The 15,285-nt window shown below is 43.1% G+C and overlaps 1 protein-coding gene across 2 annotated transcripts in view; it reads right to left on the bottom strand.

The window, feature by feature from the left end:
* Positions 1–12,299, bottom strand: part of SLC9A7 (solute carrier family 9 member A7) — a 52,184-nt gene extending 39,885 nt beyond the window's left edge. For both annotated transcript variants that reach the window (XM_082220183.1, XM_082220184.1), the window contains exon 1: positions 11,678–12,299. In XM_082220183.1, coding sequence (XP_082076309.1) covers positions 11,678–11,930 — 253 coding nt within the window. In that variant the 5' untranslated portion in view covers positions 11,931–12,299. The remainder of the gene's footprint in view (positions 1–11,677) is intronic.
* Positions 12,300–15,285: the final 2,986 nt, after the last annotated feature.

Below are 15,285 nucleotides of genomic sequence, written 5' to 3'. Positions count from 1 at the left end.
ATAAAGGCTGGTTACCGTCTTACTGTCACTGTACACGGAGTTGTTTTCAGTATTTTCAAGCCTTTTCCTGTGCCAGTCTCCAAAATGGGGAAAATGTTGTTCTAGTAACGCTAAGAGACAGAAATAGCAACTCTGTGCACACAACTGTTACTATATGCTTCCATCTGGCTAACACAGACTGAAAAAGGAGGAATAATAACTAGTATTTCTTTCTTAGCTGCTTATGAAAATAGAAACAAATAAAAAAGTTTATTTGTTTTCTCCAATACACATCGTAGCTTCAATCTGTACCACGTATTAGGATTCATAACATATTCTGCTTTGTGCAGACCTTATTTATGTTGCATTTCACACAGCCAAAATCTATTTGTAGCTTTACATGTGTCATCTAAATGGCAAAAATCAGTGGAAATGGGGGTGGGGGTGGAGATATAATACCATGCACACCCTAACACTGAATTGGCTTTCCCCTCCTTGCAAATTTAAAAAACAACTACTCCAAAATGCACCAAAATTATTCCTTATTGTATCAAATGGTTTCCAAGATCATCATCAACACTTTATGCCTGTACGCACACTCCAAGATATTGCCAATGCAAATGCCCAACAAGACAATTTGTCCTTTCATTAGCGCCAGAGTCCATCATTCCTACTTGCACTTCATCCTTCACAGATGCTCTTCACATCAATGGAAGCTTTCTTCCCCTAGATGGCCAAATGGAACCAATGAAAAGCAGCCATTCAGAGCAGCACTCTAGAGATGTTTCCTGTACTAGGACTCTTAAAATAGCCAGTGCTCTGGCTGGGCTAGGGTGGGAATGTAAACGCCATAATTTCACTGGTAATAAGACGCCAGGTCTCTTCTTCCTGCCTTTACCTACCCCCCCCCAACCATTCGCCAAAGGTTTCTGACAGATGATTGTTGGAATCCAATAGCTGCAAAAGTTTTGGTTAATCTGTCACAAACCGATTCTAAAAGACAGGGCTGCTTGGTGACATGCTGCAGTCAGTGTTAGAAACAGAGAGATTTAAGCTAGGCATCAAATGGCTCCTTAAACCAGGGTTACAGTCGCCTAGTTGCCATTTTTGGGCAGACGGCTTGAATATCGGATTTTTCAATTTGTCTTTTTGGTTCCTGAAATTAATTCTGATTGTGCAGATAAATACAACAGGTAGAAGTCTACAGGACGTGTTGCTAGTGTGTGAGAACAGTCAAGATCCAAGGATCTCCAGGCATGCATCTCCAGACAGTGGAGACGTTACGTGTCATCCTGGCACCTGGCCATCTTCACTTGGTCGCAAGTGGCTGACAGCCAGGTGCAAAATACGCCTGGCGTAATTCGAACACTGGCTACGGCGTATATTTCAGTACTCTGGGAGTCTAGCATCATCTAGAAAAGCCACAGGTTTCCCATCCTTGGCCAAGCTAAAATGTCCTCTTGCCGATTTCCAGTTATGCCAGTCTCTAGGTCGGATCTCTGACTTTGCGCATGCCAACACCATACTCCATGTCCCAAGCTGCTGCTGAAACTCCCCCAGGCTTTGAATGCTGATGACACATTTCTCAAGAAAAAGAAGTTGCACAAGTCCATACTCCAGCTAAATGGAGATGATTTGGCAACCGGTGAAGAATTCCCCATCGGGCACCTGCCTCAAACATGCAAAGCAGCAGTAGCAGGGTGTGGGTGGGAGAATCTGCAGCATTGTAGAGGCAGAGAGCTCTTAAGCTTCCTGCCATCCACTTATTTTCCCTTGCCGACTCCTCCCATCGAACCACTTCCCCCCAAATCTGATTGCAGGACTGGATTTTGTAGACAAATAAGGAAACATATCCTGGAAAGAAAGGTAATGTTGCAGAGGAAAGCCAGGTGGTAGAAGAATGGTTAACCACTCTTTCTTCCACCTTTCCTCTCTCTCTCTCTCTCTCTCTCTCTCTCTCTCTCTCTCTCTCCTCTCTCTCTCTCTCTGGTGCCTACCTGTTCCTATTATGCCAGTTAGAGGACTGGGAATCCTGCCTTTTGCACTGAGTTTCTAATTCTATTCCATGTCCTTGGATCAGGATACTGTATTACATTCAGACTATACACACATTACAAACATATGCATAGCAAAGTAATTGCCAGCAGAGACATATACTGCTAGAAGCTTGATGTTCCAGCAACATTTCAGAATAGCTACTTACCTTTCCCAACCCCCCAAAAAATTCTTTCCCAAAAAAAAAAAAGATCCAGGAAAAGTGACAGCCCGGCATAACCTTCAGCTGTCAAGTGATTGGCCAGTCCAAGCCCAGATGCACTCTGCTGGCGACATCATATCCCTCCGGATAATTGACAGAAAAGCCTGTTCACGGACACAAGACGACGTCTTTGTTGCTGTTCAATATGGCATGTTTTCCTTTAAAATATTCTTATTTTATAAGACCCAAGTATAAAATAAGAATATTGAGGCAGGCGAAAAAAATACAATATTGGCGAAAAGATTCACACTTACCTAACCCTTATATGAAGCGTGCAAGCTTCTGTGCATTGGTCTATTGTGGGTGTGATATCGCCAGCAAAGTGCATACTGAGGACCTGCAGCGAAAAGAGAAATGGAAGCAAATCAGTTCAAGTAAGTGTTGTGCCGATAGGCCTGTCAGAACAAACCATGGGAAGCGGGTAGGCAGGCAGCTATATTGACTCAACAGGCATACACATGTGCTAAATCATCCTTGGAAATCATGCCAAGCAGCACAGCTTTGCAGGGAACCACTATTTATTTTTTTAGAAAACCTATATGCTACCTTTCAAGACAAAATTCAAGACACAATTCAGTGGAGCGATATATAAACCTGAAACTGCACTACATTAAAAATAGCAGTAGTTTAACCTAATAAATAATAATAATAATGTGGTGTTCTGTAGTTTATACGCCACTGTTCATCACAAGATCTTAGGAAAAAAGTACAAGGTAAAAGCACAAATAAATAGTGAAAGAAAACCAACAAAACAATAAACCCCCTCCCACAAACACATTTAAAAGGCTGTGGAATATTAATCAGCCAAAGGCAGTTTGAATCCCCCCCCCCCGAAGCTTACAGAATATGTTCAAGTAGGGGCTACACAAAATTATTATTATTATTGGCAGCCCTATTCAGGGAAGTTTTTAAAGGTTGATGTTTTACTGTGCTTTTAATACTTTGTTGAGAGCCGCCCAGGGTGGCATGTAAATATCATCATCATCTCCTCCTCCTCACTAGGAGAGAATTCCACAAGCATGAAACTACTATGGAAAAGGCTTATTCTCTGTGCCCACCAATGCCAGACTCATAAGCAGGGTCTTCCAAGGCCAATCCCGCACGCTGCATAGCATTGTGCAGCGTCCACACGCTAAACAAAATCTGCACAAAAAGGAAATAATCTAAAGCTCCCCCCCCACACACACCAGGCGCACTCCATTCATACACAGGTATAGCTTTACATGCTGTGGCAGACAACCCACTTGAAAGGGGCTCAAAAAACAGAATAACTGTCAGGCTTCGGGGAACTGGATCCCTCCCGCGGTGGCAGTAAATTAGCAGATCAAACAAAAGGAGCGTTCTTACAGATAGTTTCTTTAATAATCACAGCGAGAGACAAAGGAATGCCTCTCTCTCTAGAAATGGCGTTGCTCCCAGTAAAGGTCCACCCCCTCCATCCTCATTAATCTACGTCATAGGTAGGCAAACTAAGGCCTGGGGGCAGGATCAGGCCCAATTGCCTTCTAAATCCGGCCCGCGGACAGTCTGGGAATCAGCGTATTTTTACATGAGTAGAATGTGTTCTTTTATTTAAAATGCATCTCTGGGTTATTTGTGGGGCATAGGAAATTGTTCATTATTATTTTTTCAAAATATAGTCCGGCCCTCCACAAGGTCTGAGGGACAGTGGAAAAAGTTTGCTGACCCCTGATCTATGCCACTCCTATGTCAGGTAATCTGAGCTTGTTGCCGCTGCACTTTCTGTTCTATCACTCTCAGAGCCCTTCTAGTCTTAGGCGATGGTGGGGGGGGGGGTCAGGAATGCTTTCCAAGGACAGTGAATCTGCCAGCTGTCTCTCTCCTGGTGTTTCTTCTTCTAGCTGCTCCTCACCCAGAATTTCCCAGCTTTCCCCCTCTGGACTACGTCCCTCTGCAAACCACTGTTCTAATTCAATACTGTCCTTCTGCCCTTGTGAAAGTTCAGGTAAAGGGGGGCACACGATTCCCACCATTCCTCCTCAGTCCAGTCCCTGACAATAACACAGGCCCTACAAGCAACAGCCTATCCCTTTTTTTGGGTACTGTTTTGTGATCTTATTGTACACATATTCACCACTTCCTCAAGGGGCATGGCCACAGAAAGGGTGTGTCAATGTTTCTGCAAAAGTGTGCCATATATATATATGAACTTTAAGACTTCTACTACAAGTAACTTCAAGCATTGAAACCAGAGCTGATCATTTGGTGTCTGACTGGTGTTTGCTAAGTGGCTCAAGAGAACCCGATGGTTGATTTTCTATCTGACAAAAATAAGTTGTTGCTTACTGAGAGGCTGTAAATAGCTTTTTTGTATGAAAAAGGAGCAAATAATTATCCAAGCAGAGATTCATTCAACCACCAAAGCGAAAAGTACGGAACATCACTCAATGTTTCCTCCGGCCGACAACGACACCAACAAACCACAATTAGTAGCTTCCCCACAGACACACACTGCAGCAGTCTCACTTAGTTATCTGGTTTATTCATGCTTCAGCTTTTTAAACTTTACTGTCAGGATGACTAGTGGATGTTAGCGATATCGGGGATCAAAATGCAGCATAAGGAATCAAGACAGTTTTTGCTGTCAGGAGTCAGCTAAAAAACACTTGGAGGTTTTTAAACTGCTTTGAGAGGGGTGTTCCGTTTCGCTTTTACAATCAAGTGTTGTATAAATTTTATGAAATCCAAAATAAATAAGCTAGGAAGTTTCCTAGGCAAAAAGGTTTGGACAAAACTGACCCCGCTATTGGAATAGTCTTCCCTTGTCCCTCAAACGTAGGCATTTCATCAGCTTCTCGGGATCCAGTTACCCATAAAAGTTTTAAATGCGCCCATGCACCAGCATCAAATATCTAGTGACAAGAGACAAGCAAGAACTGGAAGATATTCAGACCAATCGTTTCTGTCTTCCATTTATCTTAAACCACCAGAAGCCAACTTCTAATATCCATTTTACCCTCCTGACAATCATTCAAGAACCATATTTTGTCACATCAGTTGATCAGCTTAAAAGCGGTTTGACTTCATAATAAAGTTGGAACCACAGTAGAGAATTCAAGGAGAAATGTATTCTAGAACAAAACGCCTTTTAAAAATATATATATAAATGATATTTATCTAACTATATTTTCATTTATTTATTTTTCAAACTTGTAATATTTATCCTGTCTTCCTTAAGAGCAACACTATAAGGAATTTCTGCCACACCTTGACAAAGTTTTGTGGTGATGCTGGGGACCAGACTTACCCCCTAGCAGATCATTTTTGCCTTAAACCACCCTAATTCATACAGGTAACATTAAAATAATAATAAATGCAGTTTCTGATAGAGGGTGAAGGAGTGCAACATTAAGGCATGCCTTCACAAGAAACCAAAACTGTGTTTTCATTGCGATCATTTCCTCATGAGGAACTAAAGTTCTTGGAAATTGGTGCCACATATCTAATAGAGTTCTCAGAACTGGCACAGAACTTTAGTTCCTTGTTCTAGGCAATGCTACTTTTGTAGTTATCTCATTTACAAAAGTGTAGGAAAGGATTTTAACACTGTTAACAAAAATCAAACTGCCACGCAAAATAGTTTAAGAACTGAGGACTGTTTAAGGTTGCCATGGCAATGCTGTTAAAGATGAAAAACTTCAAATTATTTTGTAGGATTGCACTGCAAAACAGGTTTACTCAAAAGAAGACATACTGGGTTCAATGGGGCCCATTGGACCAACATCTTCCTCAAGCTGTCCACTACAACCCCAAGGTTGTGCTCCAACAGTTCAGACCCTCATGAGTGTATATGCGAAATTAAGATTTATTTTGCCCCAATGTGCAATCTGTTTACCACAGTGACCAACCAGAGGCCTATGGGAAGTCGACAAGCGGGGACCTCAACTGCAACAGTTCCCTTCCACTACTGATCCTCAGGAACCAAGGGTGGGGTTTTATTGATGCAGCATCATAAAAAGGCTCAAAGGAATCCAGCAAGTGGGCTGGAAGGGTTACACTGGTCATTTTGCATGGGGCACAGAATTCAGCACCATGATCAACTCAGAATACATATTTAAAAAAAGAATAGAAACAAGATGTCTTACAGGTCAGCTCCACGTGTATTCCAGCATCTCAAGAATCTCAGGGTTAATTTTAAAAAAGAATGAAGAAATGTAAATTGAATTCTAGCTTTTATAAGCTGTATAGATAGGCTTCAAAGCATGTGAGCAGTGCTTAAGGCTTCCTCCCAGGTAAGTCAGGTTAGGGACAGAAGCCTTACAGTGTTTATTTTTATTTGTTCTTCCACTTTATGTCAGGGGTCGGCAAGGTTTTTGTGGCTTGGGCTGGTTCATGGTCCCGCAGACGCCGCAGTGGGCCAGAGTGCACGCACACACATGTGCAAACACTATTTCCAGCACTTCTTCCGGCATGGAGGAGGCATGTACAGCTTCCCATTGGCTGAAGAGCTTCCTGCAGCCAATGGGAAGCTGGACAGAGTCGCGGAAGGCGGTCCCCGCTCTGCTCCGTGGCAGCTTAGCGTGGCGCACGGGAGCCAACCGAGAGGGTGGCGGGGGTCCATGGGCCGGTTAAACAATCCCCATGGGTCGCTTGTGGCCCACGGGCCTTAGGTTGCTGACCCCTGCGTTATGTTAATGTTGTTTTTACAGCACATTGTAAAGCCACTTTGAAACACTTCTGTGGAAAACAACAACAAATACATAAAATATAATAAATGAAATAAATGATATTCAGAGGGGTGCAGCCTCTGACCCTGGAGGTAGTACACAGCCACCATGATTGGTAGCCATTGATAGCTTTCACCTCCTTGAGTCTAAGCCCCTTTTAAAATTGGCCAGGCTGGTGGTAATCATCACCGTGTCTTAAGCTAACAGATTCCATAGTTTACCTACCAGCTGTGTGAAAAAGTACTTCTTTTCATCCATCCTTATTCTCCCACCGTTCAGGTTCGTTGCGTTTTAAATAATAAACTCTGGACTCACATGGGAGTCTAAGCAAAATGACCACATGAGACAAGTTACTCTTGTCCCATTTCATAAACAACCCCCTTCCCAAACATGTGTTTCCTTTATCTACAATGATGAATACTCTTTCATGCGTAAGTTACACCTGCAATGGGAAATGAGCATGAAACAGCTTTAACAGCAGTTACTAAATTTGATTACCAAAAGAAATAGAAAAAAAAACCTGAGTGTTTAATTAATTTACTTTAAAATTTCTTTCAAGTAAGTCCGGAAATCCCCTTTTCTCCTCTCACACAGTGATTGGGCAATGTACACATGACGCAGAAAGAACTAACAGTATTCCCAAATTGGCTTGCCATATTCTATGTTCCACACCAAAGGCTAGATTTTCTAGTGCAGTGCTGAAATAAAAGGCCAATGGGTTGTCTTCAGTATTGCTTTTCTGTGCTTTTTGGAAGTAGAGTTAAGTCCCTGAAATGCAAATAAAGAGCAGCTGAGACTGCTTACAACTAAACACCAGCAATAAATGTTATATGGCTGTAAAGAAGACTGACTTAGTGTTAAAGTCTTCCTGTCTAAATCTTAACAATGGTTTAGCCATTGCTTAAACGCTACAAACAACATTACTGCCAAAGTTTTAGCAAAAATAAATAGTCAAATATTTACTATCTTGTTTTATACAAGACTGGAGCAATATGAAAGATTGGATAAATACTATACAATCCTAGTTAACAGCGAAATCCTATACTCAGAAATAAGTCCCACTCAATTCAATGGGCTTGCTTTCAAGTAAGCTAATACCGGACTTCAGCCTAGATATGCAAGTTTTTTAATACCCAAAGTGGTAAGTCTTCCTCATCAGCATTCATTCTCCCTTGCTTTTTCGCTGTGTCTTACACTTCAATTTTGTCCCCTACTTATAGATAGTGCCAGCTCTCTTTTCTTTCAAACCCCTCCTCAAAGCCCAACTTTGCCACATAAGTCTCATCTTGCAGATACCATCTTATCAGGAGGTCCATTCCATGTGATGTCAAAAATCAAGCTTTTAGCGTGTAGGCCGGACAGGCGCATCTGTTGTCTTTTTGGCATCTGTTGAAGACATCTCTCTTTCAAGAGACCTTCTAAGTGGAGATTTCTATCTCGGTCAGTATCTACACTGGACATGAAATTGCTTCTATATGCAATAGCTTTTTTTTCTTTTATTTTACGTGTGCTATGGTTTCATATGAGTTTTTAATGTACTGCAATGTTGCTTCCGAGATGCTTCATAAGAAAGAATTCATAAATTAAGCAAGCCTCTAGATTAATTCCTTAATTCCTATTTTTAAAACTGAACAGAGCTTAAGTGTGTATAATTTCACCAGCTCACTTTCCTCTATCCTTCTGCTGTCTTCTTCACTGTCAATTCAGTTTGGAAGCAACTCAGGGAAAGGTTCTGTGTTTTTGCTTATGTAACTTTACAGTACTATGTGCACTCTGTGAAACAAAACAGACCTTTGCGTCTTAAAATTTTCTTTTTTTTTAAAAAAAGCCTGCCATTTATCTCAATAAAATACACAGTTTAGCAGGCAGAAACGCTATGTTATATTTATTGATGGACACACGCAAAAAAAGATTCTTGATATTTTAAGTACATAGAACCTAACAACATATGTTATACTTCCTATAATAGTCTGTTTTGTATTCCATGCATTTAGCTTCAAGAATTGAGGAAAAAACCATTCTATATAAATATAAAAATCAACATAGAACCTATTATTGAGACAAATGTCCCATGGTGAGAGTGTATCATATCATCCTCATCCAGGTCAAGTATGTGGATGTTTCTTATGTATACCCATAACTTATGGAAACTGATTTTGCATGGTCTAGAAAATGATGCAAATGCAAGCTGTTACGCTAAGAATGAAATCCTATACATGCTTTCCTTAGAGAAATTCCTATTAAACTCAGTGAGGTTTACTTCTGCGTAGACATGCACAAGATTGCAGCACACAGGAAATATTTGCATATCTTTACTGCCAAGTGTTCGGGGTGTTAAAAAAAAGAAGAAGACTTACAACAACAACAGCACAGCACTGCAGCAGGGAACAAATGACTAAGAAGATTGTCAGAGGTTGAGAAACCTCAGCAGAGAAAATCCCATTGCTTTTCAACTGTTTTAACTTTTAAGGATTTGTTGAATAGTTATAGTGGAGGAAACAGTTGCTTTTTGCCCAGTGCAAACATTCATGGGCATTTCCTTACCAGAATAAACATCTGCACCATGGAATGTTGAGCAGACATTATGCCCTTTTAGATTTCATTTTTTACCAGCAAAGAAGAAACCAAATGCAGTAATCAAACCCAGAGTTTGAGAATCAACAGACTTCTGCCTATGATCAAAATCTGAACACTTAAGAATTGCTATGATACTGAAGATGCAAAAGGAAAATAGCACAAGGTTATATATATGTCAGTGTAGGTACACATGCAGTCCTCTGCACCAGTCATTAATCAAATCTGGTGGCTACTGAGCTGATCACAATTCCCCAGTTCTGTGCCACATCAGATAATAGGAACAAATGTATGGTACTTTTACTTTGATCTTCCACCACAAAACCTTTCAAAGGGCAAGCTTTTCTCATTTAATTACAGTACTTAGCAAAAAAGAAAAGAAAAAAAGAACAAGTTCTCTGTGCAGCTTACAGAAAAGTTAAGATCATAACAATGTCCAAATTAAACACAAACGTAACATCTAACAGACTAAAGCACAGCAGCAGAATGAAACCCAATACAACATCAGGGAACAATAATAGTGCAAAAGATATAAAAATCAGATCTAAAGTCCGGGATCATGGCATCTGTGCATTGCAACTTTGAACCATTTTAGAAATCTGATATAACAGAAGCAGCAAATGGAACAGCTCCAAACCAGTATTTACTTAATTTCATCACATGACCACACACAAGGATTTAAGGTGCATTGGGTAACCTTTCCTGGTGCAGAGTTTCAGCACAATCAGGAGGGAGCCAGGAAGCACCAAGGGCCAAAGATTAAAAAAACAAAAAACACAAAGCTAGCAGGCAGCCAAGCTTCCAGCTAAAGAGCATGAATGTTTAAAGATGTGTCTAGTCTTCCTGTACAGAGTCCAAGATAACAACAACAACAACAACAAAATTATGCCCAGTTTATTCCCAGTAAAAAAATAAGGGAATCCAAAAGTAGCACATGGCAGAATCTTGCTGTCAAGACTACAATTGAAATGTTTACCGTACAGAAATTTAACTTCCGCACCACCATGCACATTACCAGTTCAATTAGCGAGCAGCATTCAAATAAGGCCTGAAGGTTTCCTCAGGGGACATTTCAGCATGTCATAATAATGTATCTCCATTAAGAAAAGCGACACGAAAACATAGTTTACATCTCTATTTTTTTCCATTATGTAAAAAGCAACTGACATTTGGCCTCTGTCCCACTCCCTATGACCCTAAACAAGCCTGCAAACCACCATCGTAAGAGGCAAATTATGTAATGTGCATTTCAGAGAGGGCTTTTGCATATGCAAAAGCCCTCTCTGAAATGCACATTACATAATTTGCCTCTTACGATGGTGGTATATATGGTGGTGTGTATAGAGAGAGAAAACAGATGATGCCCAAAGCAATTTGACCTTCTGTTCCCCCATTAGCTTGGAAACGCTGAATTAGGAAATAGCAGAGGCCTGGCTAGGGATGCTCATTCTTCTTCAAGGAGGTGCAGGTTTGACTTGAGAAGAGGCTCACACATGTGCATCTGCATTTATCCAGACCCTGGGCCTTGAGAAAACGATGCCAGCAAGACACCACAAAACAACCATATATCTGAAGATACAGAAGAAAAAAGCAGAGGAGGTATGGAGTGGCATCCACCAGGCAAAGAAACGATGGGGGGGGGTCCAAGCAACCAGAGCAAATGCCTCCTCGCCCATCTAATACCCCACCATGTACCCCCCACCCTGACCTCCACAGAGCATCCTTTTGCCATAGGCACAGTCGCTGTTCCCGCCCCTTTGGAATCTAATGCAACTCTCCTCCTCCCGCCTCCACAGCCAAGGGCAGGTGGAATTAGCAAATCGCCTTGACATTCATGGCGCTTCCACAAATAAATAAGGTTTCGATGGAGGGGGGCGGGGAAGACACACACAAACGCGCGCGCAACATACAGAAGAGTTTTGTGTCATCGTATATGAAGGAGAGAGAAAGCAAGGCGAGGAACGGAAGGACCTTGCAAGACACACACAAACGCACACACTCCCTCTTCTGCTTACTGGATTTGATGCAAGTGTGCTAACAAGCCTTTGTTCGCGGCAGGCGCTTGCATCAAAGGCGATCTCTATCTCGCGCGCACACACCCATCTCTTTCCCCATCCCTGTCCTTCTCCTCCTTCCTCCTTCCTCCTTCCTCCAAGCGCGCGCGCACCCCCAGCCTCACCGTAGATCATGGCCAGGCCGGTCTCGTGGAGGAAGCGGACGCGGCGGTGCTTGAAGAGCCAGATGGTGAGGATGGTGAGCGTGAGCAGCAGGATGAAGGTCAGGAGGCTCACGCTGTCCTGCCGGTGGCTCTCCTCGGCTTCTTTCTCCGTGGCGATCTCCTCCAGGGCGCTGCTGCTCCGCTCCCCGGAGCACGGCCCGGGGATTCGGAGCAGCAGCAGCGAAAGGAGCAAGAGCGGAGGAGGGCGCGTCATGCTGCTGGGGGTGCTGGGGCCGCCGCTGCCGCCTCCGCCGGTGTTTCTTTCCCCGGCCCGCAGCAGCTGCGCACCGAGCCGCCCGCAGCCTCTGCAATGCCTGGCCAGCCTCTTACGCTCGCTCAGCCTGTGGCCGCCAAGCCAGGAGCAGCAGCCTCATCCCCAGTGGCGCGCGCGCCGCCGCCGACAGACTCCGCCTCTGCGCGGGTCCTCTCCGGTAGGCAGGCCCCGGCAGGCAAAGTTTGCCGGCTGCTGTAGTCCTCGCTGCGTTGCTGCTGCTACTGCTCCGTCTCTCGCCGCTGCCGTCGCCGCCCCGCCTCTTTTAAGGCCTGCCACGCTCCCAGCTGCGCGGCGGCGCCACCTCCTTGCGCTCCCGCACTGAGGCGGGATTTGCGCCGGCAGCGCAACCAGGCGGGAGAACGGCCGTACCATTGCAGACAATATATATATTTTCCGGGGGAATATCGTGTCCGAATGCTCCCCGCGTCCGCTGCCTTGGAAAGGTCTGCTGCTGACTGTTGTTGTTGTGCTTAATTGGGCGAGGGTTCAAGAAGCATATTCGATGTAAGGCGCCCCCCCCGCCACTTCCTGAAGTGGTGCAGGCCATGCTACCGCCTCCTTCCGCAGCCAGGGTACACCACACGCTGAGTAGAGAAAGCTCAAAGTCCCTTGAGTTGCCAGAGGGTGGGCATCCAGTTCTTGTCGATGCTGCTCTCTCAGAAATTGCAAACCTAGAAGTGAAAAGGGAGCTTAGTGGGAAGCTTGGGGTTTGGGGCTGCCGCAACGCCTGTTCCATTCTCAGTGTCCCTCCAGCAAAAAAACAAGAGAGCCATTGTGGTGTTGTGGTGACAGTCTTGGACTAGTACCTGGGAGACCAGGGTTCAGATCTTCACGCAGCCATGAAGCCCGCTGGGTGAGGATTAAAACCATGTACGCCACCTTCAGCTCCTTGGAGATAAGGTGGAATATAAACGCAACCAATAAATTAAAAATAAGTTGCTGTCCAGGGTTTTTTTTCAGCCAGAACTTGCTGGAACACAGTTCTGGCACCTCTCAGGTGGGTGCCATTGCCATTATAAGAGAACAATGGAGGCGTTCATGGTGAGTTCTGGCACCTCTTTTTTTAGAAAAATAGCAATGTGTATGCTGGTACAGAAACACTAGGCATCCTTAACTCGAATGCACCCATTGAGTACTTTCCAGGTAAGTCTAGATAAGATTGTGCTTCAGGAGCTGGTGTGGAGTAATGTTTGCACACAGGTAAGATTCCAGATCAAATTCCACCGCAACTATTGTCTCACTTGATGCCTTAACAAAGTCAGTCAGCTTCAGCCTTTTATCTGCAATATGAGGATAGTTAAACTGAGACCTGCCTTATAGGGTCGCGGTAGGGATTACTGATATAATGTATGTGAACTCTAAAAATTCCTATCGTGAGTTTACGGGGGAGTTCTACTATCTGATGCCGGAGTCCTTTCTTAATTCCTGGATTCAGCAAGTGTTAAAATCTAACAGGTTTTCATTGTTGAATTAGCCAGGCAAGGGTCATGGTGACCAAAGTAAGGTATCTCAAAGGAGATTGCTCTGTCCCAGAGGGCAAATGGATGGCAGTGAGAAAGACAGAGGCCAGTGTGAGAGAGAGCTGGGCTAGAAGCAGATTGCAGGCACAAGCCAGAAAGTGCGACCATGCTTGACTTCTGCTTGAATCCAAGGCTGCGACTAGGGGAGAAGCAAGACATCTTGGGGTGTTAATGCTGTGAGCCCCTTCATTTAAAAACCATGTACTGTATCATAGATACCATAGTCTCCACTATTCCTCATTCCAAAAAAACTGAATTCTGAGCAAGCACCTGGAACCTCTGGAATTTCGCACCACTTTGAGATTATTTATTATTATTATTTCATTATTTGTACCCAACCCATCTGACTGGGGCGGCACACAACATTACTATATATGTTTCTTTTTTTCCAGCACTCTTTGGTGCAACCTCAAGCCAGCAAAGTACATTGCAGAACTTCATATAAATGTCTGTCACCTCCCATATTTCATCTTAAGACTGTGACTTAAAGCAGACTCCATCTTTGGCTCCAAAATTTTTCCACCCCTCCCTTCCTCTTGTTTTGTTTACCTTCTAGCCTAATGAAGCATTGTGGAGAATTCAAAAGCTTGCATGCTGCCACATTGGCTTAATAAAGATACTGCTGTAATGTGGGTTTTGACATTTTTCTAATAGGTCAATTTGACCACCTTTGCTTTCTAACTGAATGCTAAATATTATAGGAAATCTGAGCCAGATTATTATTTATGGTGTAACTGTTTTCACACATCCTCTCCTTTTAGTCCCTTGATATTTTGTACTGTCAACAACTGGGATAATTAATTCCTTGGAGTCCACTAGCAGCATTTCCCAAAGAGAACTGCAATGTTTACCATATATTCTGTTGGGTAAATATTAAGCAAGGTTATTCATTTGTTAAGCATGTTAATACTATACATGTTTACTCAGAACAGGTGTGAGGAACCTGTGGCCCTATCAAATAATGTTGAAGCTCCAGCCACCATGGCCAATAGTCAGAGATGACAGGAGTTCAAGTTCATGTGGGGAACATATTTCCCTTGCCTGTCAACTGAATACAGGAGAGCTTACTTCTCACTAACTATGCACACAAAAATGGGGTTGTGTATCCATTGAACTCCATTTGTTTAGGCTTGCCTAAGCCTGTGCGAAATCAGGCAAAAGAAGAAGGATACAAAATAGTGAGCAATTCATTTTCCCAGTGGCTAGCACAATAGACTGAATTCTGCACTGCAACATGGGAACACAGGGAATCAGTCCCATAAGTTCTTCATTTACAAATTGATCTTACTATTACATGTTTCCATATCCCTGAATGATGATTCCAGAAGAACAACTATTATACACATCATACAATTACTGCCCACAAGCAACTGGTATTCAGAGGCAAACCACCTCTGGTACTGGTGGTAGTACACAGCCCTCAGGACTAGTAGCCCGTGATGGCTTTATCCTCCATGAATTTGTTTAATCCCCTTTTAAAACCATCCAAAGTTGGTGGCATCACTACATCCTGTGGTCACAAATTCTTTTGTTTTAAGTACACACTCTGTGAAGAAGTAGATTTTTTTGTCTGTACTGAAGCTTCTAGCTTTCAGCTAAAGCAACCACTGCTTCTTTATTCCTTATTAATATACAGACAGCCTAGTATTTTAAGGTTCGTAGGCCTACTTCTGAGGAAGCAGCATAGGATTCCATTGTAAGTTCTATTATGTGAAGGCTGCAGTCCTTTCTTCACTTACTTGGGAGAAAGTCCCAAGGGGTTTACTTTTGAATAG

Source organism: Podarcis vaucheri (genome assembly GCF_965113315.1).
Source record: "Podarcis vaucheri genome assembly, chromosome: 4".
NCBI classification, from domain to species: Eukaryota; Metazoa; Chordata; class Lepidosauria; order Squamata; family Lacertidae; genus Podarcis; species Podarcis vaucheri.
Note: the sequence above shows the minus strand (reverse complement) of the source record. Positions and strands in the feature narration are given on the sequence as shown.